This window comes from Melospiza melodia, chromosome 11 (genome assembly GCF_035770615.1).
Source record: "Melospiza melodia melodia isolate bMelMel2 chromosome 11, bMelMel2.pri, whole genome shotgun sequence".
NCBI lineage: Eukaryota > Metazoa > Chordata > Aves > Passeriformes > Passerellidae > Melospiza > Melospiza melodia.
Window position 1 is genome coordinate 13,354,669 of NC_086204.1, and position 27,290 is coordinate 13,381,958.

At 39.8% G+C, this 27,290-nt stretch overlaps 2 protein-coding genes across 11 annotated transcripts in view; one reads left to right on the forward strand and one right to left on the reverse strand.

The window, feature by feature from the left end:
• Positions 1–2,584, reverse strand: part of PLPPR4 (phospholipid phosphatase related 4) — a 30,984-nt gene extending 28,400 nt beyond the window's left edge. The window contains exon 1 of the mRNA XM_063165633.1: positions 2,452–2,584. Coding sequence (XP_063021703.1) covers positions 2,452–2,529 — 78 coding nt within the window. The 5' untranslated portion in view covers positions 2,530–2,584. The remainder of the gene's footprint in view (positions 1–2,451) is intronic.
• PLPPR5 (phospholipid phosphatase related 5) overlaps positions 1–27,290 on the forward strand; it is a 182,187-nt gene that overhangs the window by 90,639 nt on the left and 64,258 nt on the right. Inside the window, exon 1 of one of the 10 annotated variants that reach the window (XM_063165642.1) lies at positions 5,212–5,322. The exons of 8 other annotated variants lie outside the window; for them this stretch is intronic. The gene's annotated coding sequence lies outside the window, so the exon portion shown is untranslated. Of the gene's footprint in view, positions 1–5,211; positions 5,323–6,532; positions 6,607–27,290 lie in introns of those variants that run through there. One more of the 10 variants, XM_063165640.1, reaches the window with a different exon arrangement.

Sequence of the window (27,290 nt, forward strand, 5' to 3'; positions counted from 1 at the left end):
GTTTTGGGTCTAAGTAGTTGGCTGTTGTTGGATTACATTAGGACCTTACCTCCTGCTTACAAAGGAAATCCTTATTACATGGTAATGCCTGTCAACCACACTGGGTGACTCCTCTATCCCTTACACTTGCAAACTTCTCATTGCAATTAAATGATCGCTGAATAAATCCCTCTTTATGGAGTACAACTCAATCTGGTTCTGTTTGAGCCAATCACAACGGGAGATTTTAAGTCACGTCCTTTCCCTGATGCTGCTGAAGTGCTGGCAATTTGCTGTGCTCCAAAGCTTCAGAAAGGCGTTCTCGTTAGTCTGATTAAAATTGGTGCGCATGCGTCAAACGCCGAGTGGGCGTTCACAGGGAACACAGGCTACATGCTCCTTTCAAAAATCACATGAATTGGCGTTACCCTTTCACCCAAGTGATTTGAGTCCTCAGCTGAAAGGGGGAAATGGTTTCAAATCCTCATGCTATATTATTGGACAGGGCTAATAACTCACAAAAAAAGTTTCCTAATCAACGTTTAGGTGCGGATGTGTTGCAGTCAGTTTTTTCTCTTGATGCTGCTTTTACTTTTCAGTTCAAGAAAGGCTGTAAGTCTGCAGTTCAGTAATTAGAAATTACTCCTGGTGGGGAAGGGCTCACACAGGCTCTTGACTGCTCCTGTGACTGAATAACATAGGAGTCCTGAAGGTTCATTAGAAGACCTTTCTGTTAATTGAAGGCTTTGACTCCCTCAGAGCAACTGGGTGTTGAAAAGATCTCTACCTGTTTTTAAATGAAGCTTGGAATCTTGCTGAGGGACCTAACAGTCTAGATCTGAGTGGAGAACTTGCCTGCCTCATGTGGGAGCTGTAAGCAGAGCTCAGTGTAGGTTCTTAGCTGCTCACAGAATCCTTTACCTTATTCCTTGTAACAGCTGCAGGGAGCTTCTAGAGAAAGTATATGCATGCAATCAGTATTACATAAGCAACTCTTAAGAGCAGCAAGCACGCACTTTGTGCTGTTGCTCTGCATTTCATCCCATGTTGCTGCAGGCCAAAGCACAGCACAAGTTCTGTTGTGTCTTGCAGGACCTCTACAGCATTTCCAGCATTAGAGTCCTCCTCAGGCTGAGGTACAGCAACCTCCCTTCCTGTCTGCATTCCCAAAGCAGCAGAGAGCACAGAGTGAAGAACCCCTTACCTTTTCTTAGGGGCCTCTCCAAGCTTGACCTCTGCCTCCTGTGCAAAGCCAATATAAGATATATGGCACAGCAAGTGCCTTCCATCAAAGGGCTTTTCTTGAGCAGGCCTAATCACATGGATAGGATGAACTTGGTATGTCCATATAACCAGACCCTGTTAAGCTTTCCAGTTGGTGCAGCTTAGGGTTAGCTGCTGACCGTATCCAGGTGCTTACAGAACAGAAACACACCACTGTTACCTAAAATTCCTTCTGAAACCAACCGCCTTCTACCTTCCAGAGAACCTCCAAAGCTCTTCAGGTGTATTTCAGAGAAAATATATTTTGTTTTATATTTCACCCTATGTTTATATTTTCATATTTTTATATATCAAGTATACTAGGTATAGTTAACTTACACCACATTTTACCATTAAGTTCTTCACATTATTTTCACAATCTGTTTCCTCAAAGGTACCTCAAAGTGCCTCAGGCTCTCTTCCCTGTGAGTAGGGTCACATGAAACACTTTGCTCAACCCATAAAACCTTCCTCTTTCTGCTGTGCCATTAAACAAATCCATGTCACAACTGTTTCTTTAAACTTAAACTGTGTCTACTCATGATCTTCCAGAAGTACCTAAGTGACTGTATCTTCCAGAGGCTAAGTGCCTCCAAGTGACACACCAAGCAGCCAGTGTCTCTGCAGCTCCACCTGCTACCAGCTGAGCAGCCATAGCAGGTTTTGCCCTAGAAGATGTGCTGAGAACCTTGTTCTGTTTTCCAAGCAGACATTTTTAGCTCTGATAGAGGAAACATACCCTTCGGGGGTCAGCAAAAATATATCAGTGATTACCAATTTAAGAACATTTCTATTTTTCTAAGCATTCCCTTATGAACGTGTTTTTTATTCTATCAAAGCAATGCAAGCGGCGTTTGCCTGGAAGCCAACCCTTCTTGAAACATGTCTTCCTCCCGAGAGGTTCCTGTGCACATAGTCCGATATATTTGAGAAACCCTTTCATGTTCTGAGTAATTCTTAGAAATAATTCCTGCTCCAAAAGGCTCGAAAGATGAGATTAATTTATCCCTGCTCCTTATGGGGAGCTTCGATGCTGATTCCGGCGCGACAAAGCATCACGTAAGGGTTTTGCATCAGACGGTGCGGAGAGAGCACCGAGGCGAGCCCGCTCCCCGCGGGCGCACCGCGTTCCCCGCGGATCGGCTCCGCGCCGCTCCCCGCGGCCGCCGCCAGCCCCCGGCCAGCCCGCTCGGCGTAGCGGCCACTCACCTCCACGAAGTAGAAGCAGGGCAGGAGAGTGACGCTGTCCTTGGTCACTTTGCCCTTCTGCCGCTCCTTCGCGGACATGCTGGCGGGGCTGCGGGCGGCGGCGCCGCGGCCAAGCGCTGCCCCGGCCGCTCGCAGCCGCCCGCCCGCCGCGGCTCTCCTCCTCCTCCTCCTCCTCCTCCTCCTCCTCCGCCGCCGCCGCCGCCGTGCCGAGCGCTGCGCCGTGCGCGGGGCTGACGTCAGGAGCCGGCTCGGCGGGCGGGGGTCCCGGCCAGATTAACTCCTTCGCGCCGGCCGGGCGGCACCGGGGAGCCCCGGCAGTGCGCCCGCACCGCGGGGATGCTCTGGCTGCGGCGGGAGATGTGGGCGCACACGTACGGGGTCGAGAGATCCCTGAGGGCATCCGGGCGTTCGGTGTGCTCCCTGGGGAGTCTGCGGCGTTTATCTTGTTTCTGGGAGATATTTTTTCTGAAACAGAGCAGTAGAACGTTCCAGGGAATAGCATTCCTATACAACCAATGTTCTTTTCTTGCAGGTGTACTCTTTTTGAAATCAAGACGTTAATGACAGCTCACCTCAGTCTTAGTGCCAGTCAGGGGGAGTAGTGTGAGTGGGACTGGGCCAAACTGAGCTCTTCAACCCCATGTGCAATATTGAGGCATGTGATTTCTCTGATCTGTCAAGTATCTGGTGCAGTTCCTGCTACAGTCTTGAAGAGAAAAGAATTAACCCGAGCAATTGTTTCCATGGTGAAATGTGCTAAGATCCTATTTATGGATCAAAGTTTGCAGCCTTTTCTCAGGCAAGATCCTGTTGATGTCAGTGAGAGGTACCCTGGATAAGGCCTTCGGGAATTCTCTGTGAAAGATAGCATTTATATTCTTTGTAGCACATTAATAAGGTCTGCAAAAGTTGTCTTGTGCCTATAAGCTCATTCCTGCATTATGATGTTCAACTTTAATGTACAAGGAGAGAAGTGTGACTCGAGCAGTCATTGTTTATTTCCTGTCTTTCTCCTTTTGAGGGAAAATGGGAAATTACCTGCTGTTTTTGTTCAGATGGTTGCTAGTATTTTGGCTGCTATGGCAATGGAGGTGAAGATTCTCATCAGCCTCTTTTCTAGCAGTTCTCTTTCCATTTATCCAGAGTGGATATGCCAATCCATGCTCTGCACTGAGTAGACAAGTTTCATGAGAGGGTAAAATCAAAAATGCACTTCATGCCTGCAGGCAGGTGTGGAAGGCAAATCTGTAGTCTGACTCCAAATCATTGAAAAAGACTTTTTAGAGCTGCAGCACACGTTGCCATACCAACACATATTCTTGTCTTAACCCTGTTAGGAAAGATTTAAAGGGTTTCTGCTGGCTCAGGAGTCAGGACAATTGTTGGTAGCCTTGTAAAAGGCAGGTCAGGGGCCTCTAGGTGGTGGAGGTAGCCAGGGGAGTTACTGGGAACAGAAGATCTGAGAGCAGAGGAGATTTGTTCCTGTCTATCAGCACTGAATTCCAGGAAATTACTAAGAGTGCTGTGGGGATGTCCAGTAGTGGTTCATACCCATCAGTACAAGTCTAGCCTTTAAAGAGAGGTAGTCACTTTTTGTTAACTTTCCTGGTGGTTTATCCCAAGTAAAACAGCAAGAGTTGAGGAGCTGTTGTAAGATTTTGTTCTTGCCAAATATGTTATTATTGAGGAGAGTGGGTAATGAGCGATACCACTTAATAGCCTTTACTGTATCAGCCTCAATTGTCGTGAAATCATTAATCTGGCTTGAAAATAATCAGCATACTCTAATAAAAATTATTCAAGAGTACTTTTTCTGTTTCACACAAAATTGCTCTATTCTGGGAGAATCAGGAGGATCAGGTTCTTCTCTGGTAAAATGAACAAACAAGCTCACATTACGATGTAACTTTAGAAACTGGAAAAATTCCTCCTCTAAGTTATATTTTATCATTGGACTGCCTAAAGGCCTGCTAAGATTGCATTTATGGTAGGTACAGTGAAACAAAAGGTAGTAGCCAGCCTCTATTCTACAAACTCACTATAAATATGTTTCTGATGCGAAGGATACCATGCAAGCTGTGTGGCTGCTGTAAGGGCAGGAAGAGTTGTGCTAGTCCACTGTGTTTGATTCTGATAGAGCTAGGAGTGAGGTTACATATGAGTTAGCTGAAGAGGTTGTTTTTTGTCAGTGACATAGCTTGCCACAGAATCACAGAACATGTTGAGTTGTAAGGGACCCACAAGGATCATCAAGACCAACTCCTGGCCCTGGACCATGTCCAAGAGTCACACCATGTGCCCAAGAGCATTGTCCAAATGCTTCTTGAACTCTGTCAGGTGCTGTGAGCACTTCTCTTGGTCAGTCAAACACTGAGAAGGATGAGCCTCCCTCCTGATATGCACAGTGACCCAGTTCCAGCCTTCATCTTTAACAGGCCCGTGACTAACAGTCCTCTGGCTAATTACCCTGTAGGGTTCCGTGTCCACCTGCTTCTCCACTATATTGGAGGCTCAAGACTCCCAAAAGTCTTGAGACTGTAGTATCTCTGAAAATAACCTTGCTCATTCACTTGAATAGTGAGTAACCTGTCCACTTCTTCCTGTAGCTCCTTCACCTGGTGACACAGCTCCTCACCCACAGCACACCTTCTGCAAAAGAACTGTTTGTCATCCCCAGCCTCACAAAGAGGCATCAGGCACTGCTGGAAACCTGTGACCTGGACAGCTACATCTACTGTCAGCATGCTCTGGCACAGCTGGCTCAGTGACTCTTGCAGCTGCATGGGATTCTAGTCAAACAGAGAAGGAAAAGGCTCGTGAGTGCTTGCATCCCAGCGTGGGACAAGGTCTCTGTCTTCAACTCATCTAAAGGTGACATTGATGGGCAACAATGGGCATGTCTAGGGTTTCCACCCTTCTCTCTGGGCTTTCACTTAGGTCCTCACTTGGAACTCAGCTAGAACAATCACCTTCTCAGGAATAAGTAACCAAGGTACAGCTAAGGTGCCACTTCACCATTTCAGCCTTGGTGTCCTGCCAGCAGTGGATTCCTAGATGCCAATAGGGTTGACAATAAATTTACTAATAAATTGATACTGAATTAAACTCATTTCCCCAAGTCTAGTCTGTTTTGCCCAAGACAGTAACGAGTGAGTGATCTCTCTCTGTTCCTGTCTTGACCCATTAGCCTTTTCTCATATTTTCTGTCCTCTCTCAGGCTGAGGAGGGGAGTGATAGAGAGGCTTTGGTAGACACCTGGTGTTTGTCCAAGGGCAGTCCACCACAATGAGTGTCTCATCCATATGATCTTCTAAAGGAAATGTGTTGGTGGTAACTAATCCAGAAACACCTCTGATCCATTTCAATCATGATAGTCTTACAAGAAAGTGTGGTGATGTGTGACTTATGAATGCATCTATGTGCTGCATAGTCATATTTACAGAGTCTGCACTATTCCTGACAGCTTTTCTACCCACCTTCAAGCAAACTCAGAGAAGTGTCATGGACCATTTAGCATAAAGCATAAAATTGTTTGTTTATGCTTTGCTTCAGCAAAACCAATCAAGTTCATAAAAAAATTTAAAGGAGTTGGGGAACTAAAAGATGAAATTCGTAGATGTGGACTATAGGTCTCTTCTGACTCATCTAGAATGAGTTTTTGGGAGTGATTTATTTTTCCATCAACAAAAGGAAAACTCAGCAATCAGTAGGTGCCCCTGGTGACTGCAAGCTGATTTTTTAGAGCTCTGTTTGACCCAAGACCTTGGCCCCCTAAAGAAGCACTGTTGGTGAAACTTCTTTAGGTGAAGAAAGCACCTTTCTTTGTGCTTCTCAGGCAGACAGCAGCTGCCACAGTTATTAGAAACCTGATTTGAAATTCTTTTCCAGTACAATCTAGTGTGTTGGCAAAGTTGCACTGCATTAAATGTGACTGCAGGTCATTGTCTCTTTGTCCAGGTCCTCTCTTCCCTCTGCAGCAGAGTCTGCCTTTGCTCCCAGGCTTTGGTACGTGCTGGACATGGGCAATGGCTGTGGTTTCACTGCTTCCATGGCAACAGAAAGCACACTGCAGAAGCAGGGACCGCTGTTACATCACTGAATAAACCCACTTGCAAAAGCAGTATGAAATAATAAGACAAAGATTTAGAGGAGCTGGTGAGTCTATGGCATGCAGATTACCTGGTCAGAGAGTGGCTCTGGGGCTTTGTAGCAAGCAGAAGTTTGGCCAGAGGCCGCAGCAGCAGCTGCAGTTACAGTTACCATTGCTTAGTAGCCTAAGGAAACCTGCTTTCTTCTGGTCACCACACAATTTCCCCACAGAAAGGCCACTTCTGAGGCTGTGTGCATGGATCAGGGTTAAATCATATTATATAGAAAGATTTTTTTTTTCCTTTGGCCCACTGAATGCAGAATAGATGATGTGAACTCAGCATATTAAAAGAGTAATCCTCTCTTGAGAAAGGGTGGCATATGGGAGCTGGGCTTTTCTGTGTGGAACTGACAGATGTTTTTTGTTCTGCTTTGCTTGACATATCAGAATTCAAAAATGCAGCAGTGTGTGTTTGTACATATATTCTTCTTTCCCTCCCCAAACTCCCAGTCCCTCAGGAAAGTCTGTTTGGGGGAATTCTTGTGTGTGTTGAATTCACATATATTCCATAGGTAAATCTGCCCTGTGCAAGTGAGGGGATATTGCTTGTTTTAGCCATTCATTTAAAAGATTGTTCTGGTCATAAAACAGATAAATTTTTATGAATATTTGATGAAGAGGTGTTCTAATCTTTGGTGCAACTACCTCACTATAGTCTGTTATTTGGAGGAAAAATACTGCTGGCTCCCAGACAACATGGCAGCATCTTTTCCAGCATCTAAACAAGGTACCTTTCATATGAATCTGATAAATGCTATGAAAGGGAAAAATTACAGGATATGGCAAAATTTAATAGCTGAATGGTATCAAAGGCATGCCCTTAATTATCAACAGTTGCATTAGCTTTCTTCAAGTGCAGGATTTTTTTTCCTTGCTTTTTCATGTCAGGGCAAAATCTTCCCATTTGACCCATCTGTAGATCCCATGTTGGCAGCACATACCACTCTTGGATAGATGGCATGTGACAACACTGGGAGATTCATAGTGGAACAAGTTCAAAACATACAAAAGAGACGCACAGTGCAGATGGGAGAGTTAAATTCTGCTTTGAAGTTGTAATTGCAACAAGCAATTGTTTCTCTGCTATGCCTAATAATCTCCTGTTGTTTGTAAAGCTCTGTATTCTAATGTCTTTTCCTTGGCTGCTAGATATAGGTCACAGCTTTAAAGTAGCAGATGACTCTGAATGATTCCTGGCTTTCCTGCTGCCTTTTACACTGTAGTGTTTGGTTTGAAAAATGAATTTTCTATCTTTTGCATGAGTCAAGCTAGGATAATTTTTCTGCATCTGTGGCTTTAAATACTATTTATGAACACATCTACATAGTATTTTGCAGACTTACATGCCTGTGCTTTCTGGCCTTAGGCAAGTTATGGGTTGCAAGGCATGTGGCTGCAGAAGTGTAATGCTGGACTGTGGTTTGTATAAACTGTTTCCCCTTAAGTGAGATTTAGCAACAGGCTGAGTGGTTATGTGGCTTTTTATTGAGGCTGTCTTGTGGCTGGCTGATGTCTTTGCTCACTATGGACTGTGCCCATTTCTATGCTAATGGCATATTCTTACCCGCACACATCTGTATTTAAGATCTTAATTACTAGCATGAAGGCTTGAAAATGTCAGAATGTGAAAATCCCAGCCCATTTCTGGAATATCAATGCCTCTTTAAAGCAACTTCGTGTAGATATCAGTAAAAAACCAAATCTGGAATATTGTGCAGTGACCTGTCACAAATATTTTGCTTGAATCTGGGCAAGTTATCACCAGCTAATTAGATATCAGCCATTTAGTGCATGAGCTGAGGCAGAGACAGGTTGAGTAAGAAACTATAGTCATGTAATTAACAGTAGAACCCATTTGTCTAAATGGAAATGCTGGAGTCCCGGTAGAAATTCTCTTTGCCCTGCAGTCTATATGAAATACTGTGTCTGAAAAGGACTGGTACACTTGTTTGACATTTTCAGGACTACAATAACCTGTTGATATTTATTAGTCCATCCCTTTCTAACCACTGCACATATTTGCTTCCCAACATAGTTTTGTCACATCCAAGACTCTGATGTCATGTTTTTTTCAGCTTAAACAAACACCTTCTCAAAATAGAGATTTTTTATGAAAAATGCATGTTTCAAATTCCTTGACAATGGCAACTTGAGAATAGCATGCATGACTTTGAGAAGGAAATTTAGCAAGTGAATTGTAACAACACAAGATGGTCTTTTTCATAGGAGGTAGCGGAAAAATATCTACAGTACTAAAAGTTGTATTTTTCAGAGTCCTCTTAGATGCTCCAAAGAGACAAAAATCTTTTATTTTTACAATATTGAAGTCCAGTATTAACTTCCATATGAGTACATCAATTGTTTTGAAAGTCTGTAATCATAGTGCTGTTCGTTGTCAAGGACACAAATGAGGTAGCCTCACAAGTGAAGAAAACTCCTGCCCCACACTATTAAATATTAATTTTCACTATTTATACTGTATAACAGCAGAAAACTCTGACTGAACTAACAGAAAGGAGAAAACCATGAAATACTTATTTCATTATTTGTATAACATTTTCCTTGAAAAAAAATCAACATCATCAGGCAGCAGAAAAACTCATTGTCAGTCTATGTTGAATAAATGCAGAAACAGCATGGTGCAGGAATCAGTCTATCATTCTTAGAATAAAAGTGAATAAAAACCAGATTTATGAATAAGTTGAGTAGAAATACCTGGATTATAAAAAATAGTTGAATATTCCCAGCAACAGTGTTCTTTATAAAATTAGCACTTGGGCAAAAATATAATAGGTTATACAATGATTTTGTGCTTTGGTTCTGTAGTGTGAGAGTGAAGAGCTGTCAGGTGGCTTTCAGCCTCTTTGTGATCGTGCTTAGAAGGCTGTTAAAATCAACCATTGCTGAATTAAATTTGGAAAAGTCTGTTAAAAATGGAAATGTAGATGTGAACAGTCAACAAGCGTTCACCATAGAAGTATCTTGCTAAAGTTCAGAGTTGTGATGGCAACTGTAATAATAAGATATCATGTAAGGGGATGATTTTCCTGGTGCAGTTCTTCATCTCTCCTGACTGGAATACCTCAAACACCTTCAAGCTGTTATGAATTCTCACTGAGTTTTGAAAATTGTAACTATTAGGTGTAACTTGCAGAAAAAAAATTAAGATGTGTGGAAGATATAAGATGATTTTGCAACAGTGCAAGCAGAAGTGGATGCTTGAGCTGTGTTCAGGTCATGGCATAGCATGGCAGTAAGTTCTTGTTTTGTGTAGCTGCTCCAGTAAACACAAACAGTAGGATAAAAAAGAATGGGGAAAAGCAGGGAACAAGACATATCAGATGGCTTAATGACTGCTTTTAGCACTGGCTTTCCCTGGGTGGTTGCTCCTGAATTTGACACATTTGACACTATAGAAAGAAAATGGTATAAAATCTTGGGAAATTAGGGCACAGAGTGTTACCTAAGATAAACCAAAGTAGCTCAAGTGTACTTTGAATTTGTTGGCTGAACAACAGGCTATGGAAGCATTCAGGAGCACCAAATATTATAGTAAGCATAACTCCTGCAGGCCTCTACCTTGTGGACTGGCTGGTGGAGAATTCTCCTGCTGGCTTTATATTTCTGCATTATGTCCCTCAGCCTAGTGAAATGCCCCTGAGAGATCTGACATTTTTATGGCTTCTGAATTATCAGTGTAAGAATCCCCCAAGTGAGGGACTATAGCTTTGCTCCAGTCCCTTATAACTTAGAGGAATTAGTTTTTTATCATTAATTTTGTAGATGTACAGAGGAGAGAAGCTGTGTAGCCAAATTCAGTAAAATTCAGCTGCCATTTCCAGGGAGTTCCACCCTGAGGGGATGCTCTATGAAGAAGATGGTGAGATCTACAAAAGGAGACAAGCTCCTTTTCATTGCTGTGGGAGTAAATGGCTTTATGGACAGACAAGCAGCTATAAGTTAGCTGAGGGGCAAGGAGCAGTGCATTGCCTGAGGCTACAGATCATTGTAGGCTAAGGGAGCCCTTAGTGATTTGCTTTGGTAAAAACTGTATTGAGCTAAAACTGTAACTTCATCCAAACACTTGCAAGTCCATGAAAAACAAGGCATTCCTTCCTGGAGATATTACTTTAAAAGGCCTACACCATTTTACATTCTAGGATTTCAAATTGCAGCTTAATTAGAGACCAGAAATTCATTACAATCTCTTTTCCTATTGTGGACAAAGGGATGTCACTCTGACCATTTTTCAACAGTACCCCTGAATTGCACTGAAATAGAATTATTGAATTAAATAGAATTATTGATAGCTTTCATCTAACTCAAATTAAAAAGCAAACTGTTGAATTTTCAAAGACCCAAAACCTTACAAAAATGTAATTAATTCCAAATTAATACAAACAACAAATTAATACGAAAAACAGTGTAGTTTTATTCATCTTTCCCAGGAGTTCATTTATGTTGATTGAAGGATTTATTTTTTGGAGTTTAAATGTCTTTGATAGCAGAATATCAATGTAAGTACTTATTTGGTAGAATGTAATTTTCATGTGTTTTTTATTACTATTATTTGCCTTCCTGCTCTGGTAGAATGCTTTCCAGATACAAATTCTAGTGATAAATTGGGAATTGTGACCAGTGACAAATTACATGTCTAAACCCAAGGAAATTAAATGAAGGAGGTATTATTTTTGTAACTGCTTAATACTTGATTTTACCATTCTTTGAATGGGGTCATCTGTCTCTCTAATGGCAGTAATTTATTTCAACTATTTTTTCTACATTTTTACTGCTTTGGTAACACAAAAGTTTTACATTTTGTTGTAAAATTCTACATTTAATTGATAATAATTAAATAAGAGTATGGGAATAGTTCCTTTCATTCACATTGGAAATTAGTTCAGGGAGTCTGATCTGCTGTTAAAAGATCCTAATGTTGTAAATTTCACTATAGTAAAAGTAGGGCAAAGTAATCCACAAAACTTTGTTGTTTATGTGCATGCAACTAGATGAATATGCAGATGAACCCTGTCACCATCTTTGTTACAAGAGGAAAATTGTTTATGACTCCTGGATATCATCAGCTAGTTTATTTATAGCACAAAAGCAAAATTAAGCAATGAAGGCCCCTATCATCTAAATTAAACAGGTTAAAGTGCTACATTTTAAATCGCTCTGATGTCAAAATTGTGGTCATTGTTAAGAGGATGGAAAGTATTAACATTTTCCCAGGACTTAAAGCGTATCTATTTATCTGTTAATGGATTGGTGGCTGGAATAATAAGTATTGATTTGTCTTGGGATATAGATGTGAGGTTTGGAGATTTGATGTGATGTTGCAGAAGCAGGTATTACTGCCCATAATATGGATTACGTATTTCAGTAATTCAGTTCTGGCCACACAATTTTGTATGTTTGCATTTTATTTTATGCTCTCTAGTTGCTTGTGCATCTCTTGTTCATATCTATTTCACATATTTTCCCCATTTTCCTTGCCATTTCACCATCCCAGTTCTATCAGTCAATTTTCTATAAACCTTTTCTTTTCCTCTACCTCAGTATCTTGTTTGCTTCCTCCTCTACAGTTTCTTACTTCTCTTGCCTCCTTCCCATCCTCCCTTCCTTATCGTTTTCCGTCATCCAGCTCTTCCAGTCTTCCATTTTAATGTTTTCACCCTCTTCTGTTTACCTTTGGCATATCTGTTTCCAAACTCCCTGTACCTTTCTCCATAGTGCTCCAATTCTTTCTTTTTCCCTATCATCCTGTCTCCTGTGTACTGGCAGCCAACCAGCTCTGCTTAGGGCAGAAGTTATTTGAGACAGAAAGCAGAAACCAGGAGACTGAGCCTGGAAGTGAAGAGCAATATGACACCCTTCTCTTTACTTGGGCCCATGCCCTGTGCTTACCATACCCCTCAAAATATTACCTGTACCCTGGTCGCCGCTGTCCAGTGGCACTGTCCCCTCTTCACTGGCAGAAGTGATGCTAAGGAGCTGTCCAAGGTATGGCTGGCAGTCCCATCTGTCTTGTTCCATTCTGTTCTGTCCTGTCCTTCTGTCTACTTGTCCTTCAGCATTTTAGCACAGAGCTTTTCAAGAAGGTGACTGAAGATGTATCCAGGAAGCCTCTCTTTCTCTCATCCTAGTAACTCCACTGCTGTCTGTGGGGTGGTATTTCTCATCTGTGCCCAGCTAATAGAGTCCAGGATAGCAATCTCAGGGTGCTGGAGTCAGTAGGATGTTGCAGTGCAGGCAGCTCAAGCACCACTTTAGCTGGGTAATATAAGGAACACAGTGGAAAGCTGTATCTCCTATTGCAAAGTTTGGCAGAAGAAACATGCAGTTTATGCATGGAGATGGAATTCCAAACAGATCACCAGTGTCCTGCTTCCCTAATCCCTTGCCTAGTTAGTTTTCTCAGATATGCAGATATGTTGTTCTACATCAAATTCCTACCATCAGATTTGATTGTTTTTAAGTGCTGGGAAAATGCATTTGAAATGTGCATTGCTATCAGTATTGTGAACTTTTCCATTCTGTTGACCCAACCTTTCATTTAGAATATATGTAATGGATATCTGCTGTATCAAAGATGTGATGAGAGATATTGACAGGTTCAGGGGATCAGCCTTCACCTCTCCTTGCTCAAAACAATTATTTGTTTTCATGAGCATTCTCAATTAAGTGATCTCAATTCTTGCCTGGAATATTTTCATCCTCTGTTTGATGAAGTAACTTCTCTACACAGAGGACTAGGTAAATTTTGTCTAGTTTTAGTTTGCTTAATTTGTACACTTGAGAATTCCTTGTGTGTATTTAGTTTGTTCCTCAAGAGGTTCAGTTTCCTGCTCATTTATGTGACTCCAAGAGTGATATACCCAAAACCTAGAAAAATAGGATTATAAACTCACCTTCTACAAAGAGGAATGGTGGCATTGGCACAGAATATAAAAAGTTGCTGTTTCTGTCATTAACTTTTTTCTACACTTTTTTTTGACTCTTATAAGTTCTCTGTGCTGAGGTTTATGCCTCTGTAAAATGGAGATAATATCCTTTGCAGTGTTAGGAGATGTACGACTGTTATGTAAATTATAATTAATTCAGAACTGTGAGGCCATTAGAAGAAAGTCTGTTGTTATTGTGAGTTACTGTAACTCTAAAGCTACTCATTTGGGCACAATTTCTACCAACATTGCCCAAGTTCTCTTCCCAGAGGAGCTAAGGGACTCCTCTACTGTCCCTAGAATTTTTAGGATCTCGTGTGGTAATGTGAGGTTCAGCTCCTCCTCTGTCTTATCTCTTCCAGTCACACTGTCACTGAATGACAACACAGCAATTCTTAGCTCCTGCTGTGTCTCCAGAAGATTTTCCAAATAATAGATGAAGTTCTAGGAAACAGTGAACCTGAGGTTGTGACTATCAATGGGTATTTTCCATGGCTAGTGTTTCTTTTAATGCAATGACAAATTTTTAATGACACAATGGGATGATTTTTCATGCAGAAATTTCACAAAACAAGAAATAGGAGTTGTTATTATTAGCACTGTTCTATGAATTATCTCACAGATTTCCCCTTTAAATGTAGCACATAAGATTATTGTATTTATGTAATAATTTGTCATTTTTTTACTAACTTAAATTCTCAAGTTCTTTTTTCATCAATATATTCCAAATCTCTAAGGGGTCTTTTAAAATGATAAATAGGAAAGGTAAGAAATAAGGGTTGACAAAGCAATGGTGAGATTTTTTTATATGGATCAGCTATTTTTCCAATTTTTTCCTGTTATGAAAATAGAGTGAACCAGTAGTGTTAGCAATGTAGTGATCAAATGTCTTGGATATCAGTTCTGAGTAAGATCAGCTTTTTCATTTTGGAAAACTTGAATATGGGAGAAATGGAAGCTGATTTTTTAGCAGTGGTATAAAAAGAATTATAGTCACTTGTGATTTATAAAAAACTATTCCTAAAACCTCTGGCATGTAAGATGAGAATTTTGCCAGGATAAGTGTAGTATTCCTCTGTGGGTTTTTACTTCAGGAGTTGTGTGGACTCTAGGGAGAGAGGACAATCCCCACGTGGCTCTGTAGATGAAAGTTGCATTGATTTAAAGCTCACCCTTGCTACCACAAGATCTATAGATAATAGGTTACTTCATAATAAAAAGAAAAAGAGAGAGCCTCTTTCTGAGGTATTTGCTGCTAGTTAATCCACCCCAAGAAAGAAGAATTTCAATAAGATACAGAGGTGAAGATTACACCTGATATAATGGGACATGCATTAATATTGCATTAAATGCAAAAATTAAAAGGAAATATTCACAGCTGTTCCTCACCTTTGACCTTTTCTACCTACTCCATGTCCTGGGAGTGAACTGCTACTTTAAGTGCTATTTTTATCTGGAATGGATTTTTCAGCAATCAGTATGTCAGGAAAAGATCATTTCCTTCAAGAGTTTTCTCTGTGAAAATTGTTGAAAACCAGCAGCAGTCATTTCCCCTCACTTCCAGTCACGAGTGCTTAACCTCAGATGGAAGAGTCCTGCTGAGGTCTTTGCACAATGAATCCTCACCTGCAATTAGATGCTGCAGATGGCATTAGTTACTCACTCACACTTGATAACATCAGTGGCTTCAAAGGACATGGACCTGCCCCATCCATGTGTGTGCTGTGCTGGTTTGTGAGAGAGCTGTTGATGAAAACTGGGCCTAAGCAACCTGTTCTGTACGAGTGCAGCCAGGGTGTGTGTGGAGATGTTGGTTATTGCTCAGTTCAGATGGTAGGAGTTTCACTGCAATGCCTAAGGGAAACCTTTGCATCTTCAGTTAGTAATTCTGCCCTCAATCTTTTCAGGCAATTATGCTCTATTTAGTGCCTGGGACACTAATGGTATTTAGTAAAACAGCCACAATCCCTTCAAAACATGGTGCTTAGTAAGGGATGGTGCTGAACAAGAGCCTTCTTGAGTCCTTCTTTCTTTCTTTCTGCTTAAAAATATCAACAAAAATGTGTGTTTGGTTCCTTCATGTTTTCTTAGGAGATGCAAAGAAGTAAAGGAAATAATTTTGTGACTATTGTTAATGGAAAATGTTTAGTATTTCAATACAGGTAGTCTACCATGTAAAACCTGACTATTTTATGATCACTTTTTAGATTAATACTGTATTACACTTAAAATGAAAAAATCTGAGCCCAGTTGAAGGTGATGACTTCAGTCAAACTGTATTTTAAAGTATTTCATGAGGAACTGCACTCCTTTGTTTTTATAAAGAAACAGCTTACTGAAATAAATTCATGGTTCCTTTCTAGGCTGAAAGAAAGAGTAAATGGGAGAAAAAAAAGTTAAATCATACATCCATAAAGCTCACATTTATTTGATATACATTCAGGACAGATTTGTGTAGAATTGCTTGAGATTTTTTTAAGATGTCTTGACTCTTCCTTTCTGAAATATGGATTCAGCTTTCAAAGCATTAAACTTTGCTATAATGATATTGATATTTCCTGCCCCACTGATATTGCTTACATCACTTCAGTACCATATAATGTTGGATCATTACTGTAAAACATATATTTTTAAGCAGAAAGAAAGAAAGAAGGACTCAAGAAGGCATAGCCAGGAGAAAATGACTGTCTGTCTTCTTGAATGAAGGGAAATGTTATCACAGATCAGACTACACATGCATAATGTATGTATTTTTCCTCCTATGTTCTCTCAATCAAGCCTGATTATGAGCGGAAACTAAAAAAATAATGGACAACTGGCAACTGCTAGACTATCTTGGTTTAGAATCCTTTGATTATTATTGAATGAATTAGTTATGCCATCAGGGGTAGAACAGCTGCATTCTGAACCAGAAAATAGCCTGATTCTGCCTTCATTTTTATTTTAAGTCAGTGAAAATAGCACGTGACTGAAGTCAATGCATCTAATGAATCTTTCAAAATACCTTCCTGGCAGGAACTACTCAAAACATAGCCACCTTGTGAGCAAAAACCACTAGAACCAAATATTGCTTCCTGGTGTTTCAGAGCAGCTCCTTTCATTTCCAGTAGGACTTAGGAACACAGCCTAGTGCTTTGTTTTTATGTCTCTTCAGACTATACATTACAGAAAGAAAAGGTTACTAGTTCAGCAAATTTGTAGAGCTCCACCGAGTAAAGGAGCTGACTTAGTATGGTTATAATACATAAGAACATTTGGAACATTTTATAAAAACAGAATACTCATTCCCTTACAATATGTGTTTTAGTATTTACTGTATATTTTAGGTCATATTAATTTAAAAATCTGAAATAGGCAAAGGACCCTATAAGGTCATATTTCTCTGAATGTCCTGTATGTTTGCCCCAAACATGAGATCTGGGAAAACTGGGACAGTTGCTCTGAAGATGGAGCATCAAAAGGAATATTTACTTTGAAATATATAAAGTTGTCTTGATCTTCTTCTGTCAGGATTTTCCCTCTCCTACTTGAAAAGGCAAGACTATCTTGCAAAATTCTCAGGGATATATGTTGTGATGAAAATACCTAAGGTAGCCTGGAGAGTAACGGCATTTTATCATTTATATAAAGCCTAATAATGCTGGAAAGAAAACTGGTCATTATGAAGTGTTTGATGGTCAGTTGATATTTTTTTAATGCTGTCAGCCCAGCAGTGCAGTGATCCATGTTTAATGAAAGTAGCTGTGTAAGGAAAAAGGACTCCTGCTAAAGCTGTATTGAATATTTGTCACAGAAGAAAAGAGGGGTCATTTTTCTACCTCCCCAGTGAGATGGGTATTGCAAAGTTCTTGGATGTCTCACAAGCACAGTTCTGTTCTCCCATTCTTTGTCCAACAGTACTCTCCCATAGTGCTGTATTCTTCCATTCCACAGGGAAGCCACAGATATCTGGGCCAGATATTTGGGCACAAATTAATTTTGCCCAAGTTTAGGTGCTCAGTGCCCAAGTTTTCCACATACTCAATGGAAGGAGTGGGTGTGTTCTGTGATACAGAGGCATGTCCAGAGATCAATTCAGGTTTTAGGAGGACCTAATCTACTCCCTGACTGTAGTTCACAGTTCTGTTGACTTTTGACTTTTCTATCATCAAGTTATAGTTGGAAGCCCTCACCTGAGGTATTTCAGTTAAATAACTAAATTTGGACAAACCCAGGCCTTGGTATGTATTTTATCCCCCAGGTTATGCCAGGGAAAATCTGTCTCTTAGAGTGTCAGGATTAATTTGAAAAGAATGCATCCCACATATATAGCACTGAACTAAGATCCACTGAGAGTTGCAGTCTTTAGAATGTATCTTCAATTAATGTCATGTCAAATTATGTTTGTGGTGGAAACACAGGAAATATGAAATCGCAAGCTTGTATTTCACTGAGTAGAGTCCTCCTTGTTACAGCAGCCTGTGTTGTATAAAGGTTTATCTGCCCTGCAATTGTGAAAGCACACCAGGCAGCCCTGACTTCATGGCTCTTTGCCCCACCATAACTGCTGCATTCAGCTCAGTGCAGAGACCTTCTTCTTCCTTGCTCCAAAATGGACCCTTTTGTTGCCCACAGATTTCACAGGGATAAAAGATGTGATAAATCTCTGGGGTTAAACTTCTTGTCCTTTCTGGGTAAGAGCTGGTCATTTTAACTGCACTCCCAGGTACGGACTGTATTGTATTATGCAGTTTCAGTGCAAAGCAACATTTGCTCTGAAATATCTAATGAACTGTTACATTTATTTCTATGTAATAGGATAATGGACCCCTTAAAAATTAATGACTTGGACCTGCTAGTTTTCTACTCCAAAAGGAGAAGAAAAATTTGACTCCCATTACCACAGAAACAAAGCTAACCAAAGAGGAAAATCTGCATGGTATGGCACTGTGTGTTTTTAGCACCTCTCATCCTTAGCTCTAAAATGAACTCTAAAATGCTAATTTTCCATTTCAAATTGCTACTGGTGTAATTAAAATAGACATTTTTATTAGGATTACATACTCCTTCTTTTTACAGTGCTATGATATTTTAATATATTTTAGTCTTAAGTCCTAAATGTACTAATGTACTACCTTGTGAAAAGCTGTTATGACTATATTAACTCAAAGTCTCATTTGTGCATGCAAATATAAATACAAATAAACATAAATATAAAATAAGCATAAATATAAATATATTATCAATATAAATATCAATATAAATAAGTATATATGTATATGCTGTTTTCATGGCCTACTTCAGATATCTCTATTAACAAAAACCAATCAGAGAAGAATAGCGCGACATGTTTCAAGAATGGTAAAAAATCTTCCTGCTTTAGTTTAAATAGATTTCTTGAAATAAATTGAACTTTCAGCCAAAGATTGAGGAACCCTTGTTTATAGAAATATGCAAAAATCCCAACATTCCCTTTAATTCACTTTTGCTTCAATGCTGCATTTACTTTGTTCTAATCTTTCAAATTCAGCAGGAAAATAAATATACAAAAATCTGTCCTGTGTGTAGTCCAAAGAGAAGGGATGGCAACCACCTCAGGCATTGCAGGGATATGTTCCATGGATGCTGCCTAGGGAGAGCCTGCTGTTTGTAGCCTGCTCAGAATTGTGTGCCTGCAGTTACAATTGTGACATTGGGGCATCTTCTGCCTACAAATGGCTCTTCACAGCACACACAGCACTCTGCACCAGTGGTCTGTCACATTACAGGGGACATTAGAGCAATTCTCTTTCCCTTTGGATTTTTTACCTTCTGAAGAAAGCATTTGCTACATGTGTCACTGAGCATCATGAGGAGTAAAATCTCCCTATTTTGGACAATATCTCTGCTAGAGAGAATCTTCATCTTCAGGGTACGAGTCATAAATTGAGAGTTTCTCAGTGTGATTTCAGCCTTGCTGAATGTTTATTGAAGATTGGAGGCTTGTTTATGCAATAAATACTGAAGAATAAAAATATTTAGAATTTCCACTATCTCATATGCAAAATTCTCTAAATTTGCATAAAGCTGAAAATGTTTATTTTTCAAGTGGACAATCTCATAGAGAAATAGCATAAAGATCTTAAAGAAAAGCAAATATATGTGAAATTCAGTGGGAGTATCATTGCTCTTCTGGAGTAAATACTACAAAACTGTACAAAATGTCTTAGTATACACTAAATTCAATGACATTTCCTCATGGGGGATCAATATACCATCAGAGTCCTTGGGATCTTCTTTACAGTTACAGCTACAGACAGCTTTCAGTTCAGATGAAGTGATGTCAGCCACTGCTGCATCTTAGCTGCGCACACTGCATGTGAAGGTTGCCCACCTCTGTACTTCACACTCCTTTGTAACTTTGCCCAATTTCCTGTGTATCAATCCATATTCATATTGATGCACTTGCAATTAGCCTGCTTATTGGAGCCCTGAGAATGAACACGTTATTGTATAAGGGGAAGTGAGGGAAAGGATGTACATTTGTCCTCTATTGCACAATTAGCCTCTACTGTACAATTTAGGACCCGAAAACAATCAATGGGTGTGCCACTAACTGGATAAACAGACAGTACTGAGCACAGAGAAACCTTGCTCTTTTTTTAATATCTAAAAATTACTAATAAAAAAGAAATAATTTTTGCTTGTATTGCCCTCTAGGGAACATATATTGCTGGGCATGATATAAAGTGTGGAGTATAGGCTGAATATGCTTGTGAAGAGGGTTTAATTTAGAATTCAGCTGATCTACTTGCAGTGGCACACTTCAGAAGCAACTGTGCTGCAATGAAGGGAGTAATCCCAGCACACACTCAAAATCAGGCCAGCCAGATTGCTTCTGTATTTCATGTTAGGCTCAATTAAGTAGCTGTTTCAAGTATTTTTAAGGTGATGTTATCAGCAACAACAAAGATAGTACTGCTCTTCAGTACTAAGGCTCATTTTTGTCTGCATTTGGCTCCTTCATTGTTTTTCTATAGCCTAGAAAGCACTCAGTAAAGGAGAAGATGGAAGCAGAGACTGACATCCAGGCATGTTTTTAAGGAACATCTTTAATAAGAGAGAGAACAAGTATTTCACTCTGTTCACTCAAGCAGAACGAGTTATGATATGTTGCTAATGCAGAGTGCATGGGCACATGAACCCAAGCATGCTTCCTGCCCTCCTGCCCTTCTGTCTGCTCTCATCTGTGTGGTGGATTTTGCACAGAAACAAAAAGCACATGAGCCATTTTATTCCAGACTCTGTAGTTCCTCGTGCAGAAGCATCACAGACCTTTTTTTTTTTTTTTTCTGCTAGGAAAAAGATGATCTCCATACAATTGTATGAAGGAAAAGCATGCAGCTTATTTATTCTTTCAAGTCTACAAATAGCTTAACCCTGGAGTGCAGCCCGGTTTGTGCTGGCCGAGCGGTGTCCCCGGGCCGTGTTGGGCTGCGGGGCTGGAGCCCTCTGCCGAGCGCTGCGCTGCCTGTCCTGTCCGGGTCAGTTCCCCTCCTCCTCCTTCTCCTCACGCCTTTCCACGGTGCAAGAACGTGCCAGCAGTGTTTTTATCCAGCTTCCCCGCTGTTGCTCAGGGGCTGAGGGCGAGGCCGAGCAAAGGGAGCCCGGACAGAGCTGCCCGAGGCGCGGCGGGCCCAGGCTGGGGCTGGGGGCGAGCGTGGGTGGGGAGCATTGCCTGGGACACAACAAGGGTGACACCAAGGCCCACGTCCACCTCGAGCCCTGGCAGTCAAACAGGAATTCTGCTATGGGAGGTAGAAATCTGCAGTCTTTTGAGCATAATTGATTAATAAAAATCAATCACCAGTGATTTGCATTGCTCCTTACTTAGCTGTGAGGAACTGTCAGTCATGTGTGCATAATCCTGTTTCAGTTGGCACCAACAATTCCTGCTGGGATTTTCCACTGCATCGACACAGTGCATTCAGAAGTGACTATACATCAAAATTCTCAGTCAAAAAACAGACGCAAATATTTGGCTTTTTTTTTTTTTCTTTTCATTTTCCCAGTAAGTTCCTATAATGTAGAAGCAGTCACATGCTATTAGAGCTTTTCATGCTTATCCCATTATTCCTCTTACTCCTGGCAGCAGCTGTGTGTGGGCAGACGGTCACCGAGAGCAGCCTCTCGCCTGCTGCTCATCGTCCTGACTCTCCCCAGGCCAGTGCTCTGCCACGCTCTGCCTTTACCTTTCATTGCCTTTTTAAAGTACTTTGGGCACCTTATTTTCCTACAACACAAGCATTTAATTTCATTAAAAGCATGTAAGGTAGTTTGTTTACATGAATGCCTAATACTTCCTAAAGGCTCTTGTTACTTTGTCCTAGGTTCTACTAACGTTGATTTAACAGGCATAACAAGTAACTGATGTTGCTAAGGATGGCAATAATTTTTAATATTTTTAATTACCTAAAATTATCTATCCTCTGGAAGAAATGAACCAGAGATTGAAATATGCAGTGAAACATTTTTTAATGCATTGGGGAATTGAATATATTATAAGAACTCAAATAGATGAAGTGCTGATTAGTATTTAGGAAGACTAATTATAGCTAAAGATTGCTCTGCAGAGCAGAGGTTGATATGCAGCCTTGCTGTGTCTTCAAAAATCTTAGAGTGCAGGACATACAACAGACTACCTTTTAAAATCCGGTACATGTGTATTTATACAGCTTAAAAAACACTTTTTGTATGCAGTGAGTGAGGAATTGGTATGTAAATAAGTAGCCAAAGCATCACACAACTGTAGCGAAACTGGATACAACTTCTCTGGAAAAATGGAGTCTGATTTCTAAGGATGTTCATCTAACAGGATGAAACTGTGCAAAGCTTGCAGGATGTAAACAGGAATGTTTCTGCTGATTTCAAGGGCTTTGTGAGTGGGGAATAAAGTGTACCAGAAGGGAATATATGGGGTGTTTTAAAAAAAAAATCTGTATTTTTATAGTTTTTTCAAGTAGTTTTTTCTGCTAATATGCAGTTCCAAACTTACAAATGATTTTTGGATTTTGAGAGAAGATGCTTTCTGTAGTAGAGCTGTTCAATTCTATATATGATGCTTTTTCATGCTGAACTTTACATATATTTGCATGCACTATAGCACCAAGAATGTCTAAGCCTTGGGGCATAAATAGATCAACTACTCAGAATAGGAAGAAGTTTTTCCTTCTACAAAACAATATATTATTGGAGTTAAATGTTTTCTGGAGCAACAGTGGTTGTTCAGAAAAGTTATAAAGCTAGATAAGTCTTTAATAATTTCGTACATAGTTCTAAATTGCTATTGACAGCTAAAATGGAAAGAAATGTTGCAAATGTTGATCCCCAAAATAGTTTCTTCCTTTACACAAAATGTTCCAATGAAGACAGTTGGATAAATCTCTGAAGTATTACGATTTGGTTCAGAATCTTAGTTTTATAAAAATGTAGGATACTAAATAATTGTTCAGTAATATTTATCAGTAAAAGATGGTAAAGCATATTTCATTTTCCAGCCACCAAAAATTCCCTTTCATAAAGCCTTTTTCTCTGAAAATAGAAAAGGAAACAGCAAATCCAGTAAGGGCCTCAGTGGCCAAAGCACTTCTGCTGAAGTCCCTGGTTTATATTGATATAGTGCTAGATGACTGCAATGCCCTTCTGCCTAACACAGTCCCTCCCTCCAAGCCAGATAGCCAGCATGGGATCCAATGAGACAGTTTAAAAAGGAGGAGCTTAAACAGCCAATACAGTGACAAAAAATCAGCCAAATGGACATACTCCTTCTGGTGAGGATTTTATTTTTGTCTGGTTAGTAGGATAACCAAACCAGATGTATCATTTCCAGAGTTCTAGAATATAATGCTTCCCAGATTGCAGCAGGTGAAGTGAGAATTTTATTTGTGTCTCAGGTGAATGTTAAAACAACTACCTTCCTGTCTTTCTGCACATTAAGACCAAAATTCCAATTGATTTCAACAACAAAAGCAAGGTCATTAGTCCTTTCTTTCTAAGAATGGCAAAAAGAAATTAAAAACTGCCCTTATCAAGAACCATTAACTTCTCTTCCAGAACCTTTCAAATATCACAATTCAAGTTGTCCTTCAATTGTCAGTGCCAGATTTCAGTGTGAAGTAGTCACTGACTGTTCTATTATTACTACTGCTGCTGACCTTGATAAAATTCTATTCATAATACACTTTTTAAAAGATGTTCAGTAAGATGTTAATTTGTCTTTCCATCTATCTCTTCTACTGTTTTTTGTTGCAATAGCATCTGGATCTCAGGAACAGACACTATACTAATGCTATTTAAAACAAAACTAGAAAATAATTCTGACTGTCTGTGGCAGTGGGGTGCATTTGCACTCTTTTGTATTATGTGGCATTTAGCATTTATTCATTTTGTTTAGGGAAGTTAACTAGAAACCAAGTAGAAAAAAACCTATGGGTATAGCCATGATCCATCTTCAGTAGCTAAACTGAAGATGGATCATGGCTATACCCATAGTTTTCAACTCAGTGTGTGTGAAATTATGAGCTGTATGCTTAATTGTGTAGATGTCATTTTAGGCTGCATCCCTCTTTGCCCACAGAGTGGTTCTCCCAGAGTATGCTAAAGCTTTCAGTGGTTCATTCCAATGCATAGATGTCATTGCACAATTTCAAGTACTGCCAGTAGTCTTTGTTAGCTGCCTACAAACCTTGTATTTTCTAGAGAGTGACTTGAGGTAAGAACAGTTGCATGGACATTTTCTGATCTCACAACAAAGACTCAGCATGCAGTTGTGGTGATCACATGATTTTGGCACTACTCACTAGAACTGCTTTTACTGATTTGCCCCGCTAGATCCTGCTTCATCCACAGTAGGCCTCCTTATTTCTTTAGCATCTGTCACATCTTTAACTGTGAAATGTCATTTTACTTTATTTACATTTGTGTCCCTTTTCAGGTGGCCAAGTTCTTTTTGATGCTAGTATCCTCATCACAACTGCTATTTCAACAAACTTTCCCTCTAGAGGTTCTTTTCCTGTATGCAAATACTTTTCAGGTGTTGCCTACTGTTGGGGTTTTTTAAACTACTTTATCTTAAAAGTCAGATTTTAGCAGCTGTGTCACTGACTCACTTATGATACTACTTAATATTATCTTCTGTGCTTGCTTAAAATCCCTTCCTTAAAATGTCTCTCATCAGAAAAAAGTCCTCTATTGACTGACCAACTAACCTAAACCCTGCCTTCTAAGATTACACATTGAGTCACCTTGCAGTTTATTTAATACCATATTTCATGTATGTTCCTTCTCCTGGGTCTGGAAGAATTCCATTAAAGACAGAGAAGGCAGTCTTTCCTGGCTGGTAGCTCTTTGATCCTGTTCTTGATGAAACTTTGCAGAGACATTTATCAGCATGAAGTAGGATTAATGATTGCTTCTTTTCTCCCATGATAACTTTTTGTAGCTCAGGACAAGTATTCTTTGCTCCTGCCACACCATCTTTGCTTTCCTCCAGATTGGCTTTGCTGACTTGCTCATAGACCCTTCAATGAAAATCCTCAATCATTCACACATACCTAGTTTTCATGCTGTAAAGCTGCTTCTCCCTTTATCCTCTCTCTGCTATTTCTTTATTCCTAATTTTTGTCCTTTTCCTGTCACTTTTACGATTTTCTGTATAAAGCAATTCAATGTCCTCATGACCCTGCTTATTTTCATTGCCCCTTGCTCTTATGGAGCAAGCTGCTCTTTGCTTCTTGCTGTGCCTGCCAGTTTCTGCTTTTTATTTCTGCACCTTGGTAGCACAGTGAGCTGTCTTTCCTCTATCTTGTGTTCATTGCATGAATGGCTCCTTTTCTTTTCCATGTCTCTATGTTCCAGATCATAATTTTCTTCAGGCATCTACAGTTCTTGAATCTTCCATGATGTGTTGTCATTTTTCTTCCTTCATGTCCTTAAATCCCCTTTAAATACTTGATTTTATGTACCCATGGCAACAGCCACTTCAGATCCTGTGACCAAAGCAAGCACTGAATTAATTCTGCAGTGCTTTTCTTGTTTACCACATCACATAAAAATGGGAGAGCTGATTTTTCTTATCTGATGACTCAACTCTCCAGTAGAACTGATGTTTAAGCCCTTTTCTTCAGAGCTGAGTGAACAACTCCCAAAGAACAAGTAATTCAGTGAAAGTAACCTTTTTTTTCCTTTCTTTCTAGTTACCATGAAACAGAATCTATTGAAGTTTTACAAAGAGTAAATACTGGATGGTTATTTAGGCTGTTGAGCTAAGGAATATTCTTCCACAAACCTTTAGAGAAGAAAGTCAGTGACGGGCACTGCATACCTGGTATAGTGAGGGAGGAAATAGGATAGACCAACTTGGTTAGCAGCCATCTGTCACTCCCACAGACACTGCCTCTCATGAATGAGGGACTGAACACATGTGAAACAATGCAATAGGTTCAGTTGGAGGGGATGGCTTTGCAAATCCTTGGCAAATGCTAGTAGGAAGCTGCAAGCATCCCTCAGTCATAAGGACAGAGGGATAAGCTTGTCACAGCACACTGAAGGATAGAGAGCACTGGCTAACATGTTAGAGCTGCACAGCTGTTACACACATCATGTGCACGTTATCAATGGGAAAATCAGCGGTGAAATGCAGAATTGGCTGTGATACCCAGAAGGATGTTTGATTAAGGAAGGCTGTAGGTGTAGACAGAGTTGATTGAACTTGTGAGATAACATTCAGGTGTGGTTTCTCATGGCAATAGTACTAGAAAGAACCTGCTTATCTGATTATACAGATTTTGAAGACTAGTTCTTTTAGCAGAGGACTCTCCAGTAAATAAGATCCATCTTGACCATCTGTTGCCAGATGGAAGTGTTCTACTTCTGAATCACTGGCTGCAGTGACATATTTAGACAATGAATCTCTCATGGTTAGATACAAAGTGCAAACACATACTGAGGTTCTATTTTCTGTTTACTTGGCCTAAAGTTATAGTATGGCTATATACTCATGTGAACATGCTTTTAGATAGTTGGTAGAAAATCCAGAAGTCCACACCCACCCTTAGTGATGTATCACAGTTGCTTGAATAAAAAGTACATAATTTATCACCAAAAAATATAAAGACAACACAGAGGCCCTATTTCACTTTTATTTTGATATCTTTAAATTTGTTTGAGGAGTCTGAATGATTCAGAATATGTGATGGCTAGTGTAGACAGTGTTTTGGTGTTCAGGCAGGCCCAGAACACAGCTCAACTCATATACCTTCACTTACCGGTCTGTACTTAAACCTCCCCAGTGAAAACAAAATTGTGTTCTTCCCTTTTTTTCTCGAACTTATTTTCTGTGATTTTTTAATTTGTTTTTTGGTGGTTTTTTGTTTATTTTTAGTGAACAAAGAGTAGGAACTGGGAAGTTTACAATTATGCAGTAAAATTTTAAATTATTGCTGTTTTAATGAAGTATAAAGATGATTATCATGGTTAAGTTCTTTGAAGCTTAATTGTGACTTTTTGTACACATTATTATGCACAAATTAGGTTTTATGCAGAAGTTGAGAACCGTCAGTGAATTTTATTACAGCAGAAATAACGCCAGGTTTTAGTCTTAAATTAGCTGAGTCTATTTGGCCTGAAGGAAATAGAATGAAAAAGTGGAATCTGAAGAAATAGCATATAGAGATTTATACTTGCCAGCCTCCATCAAGTTCTTCTAAATGGGAAAAAATTGATAAATT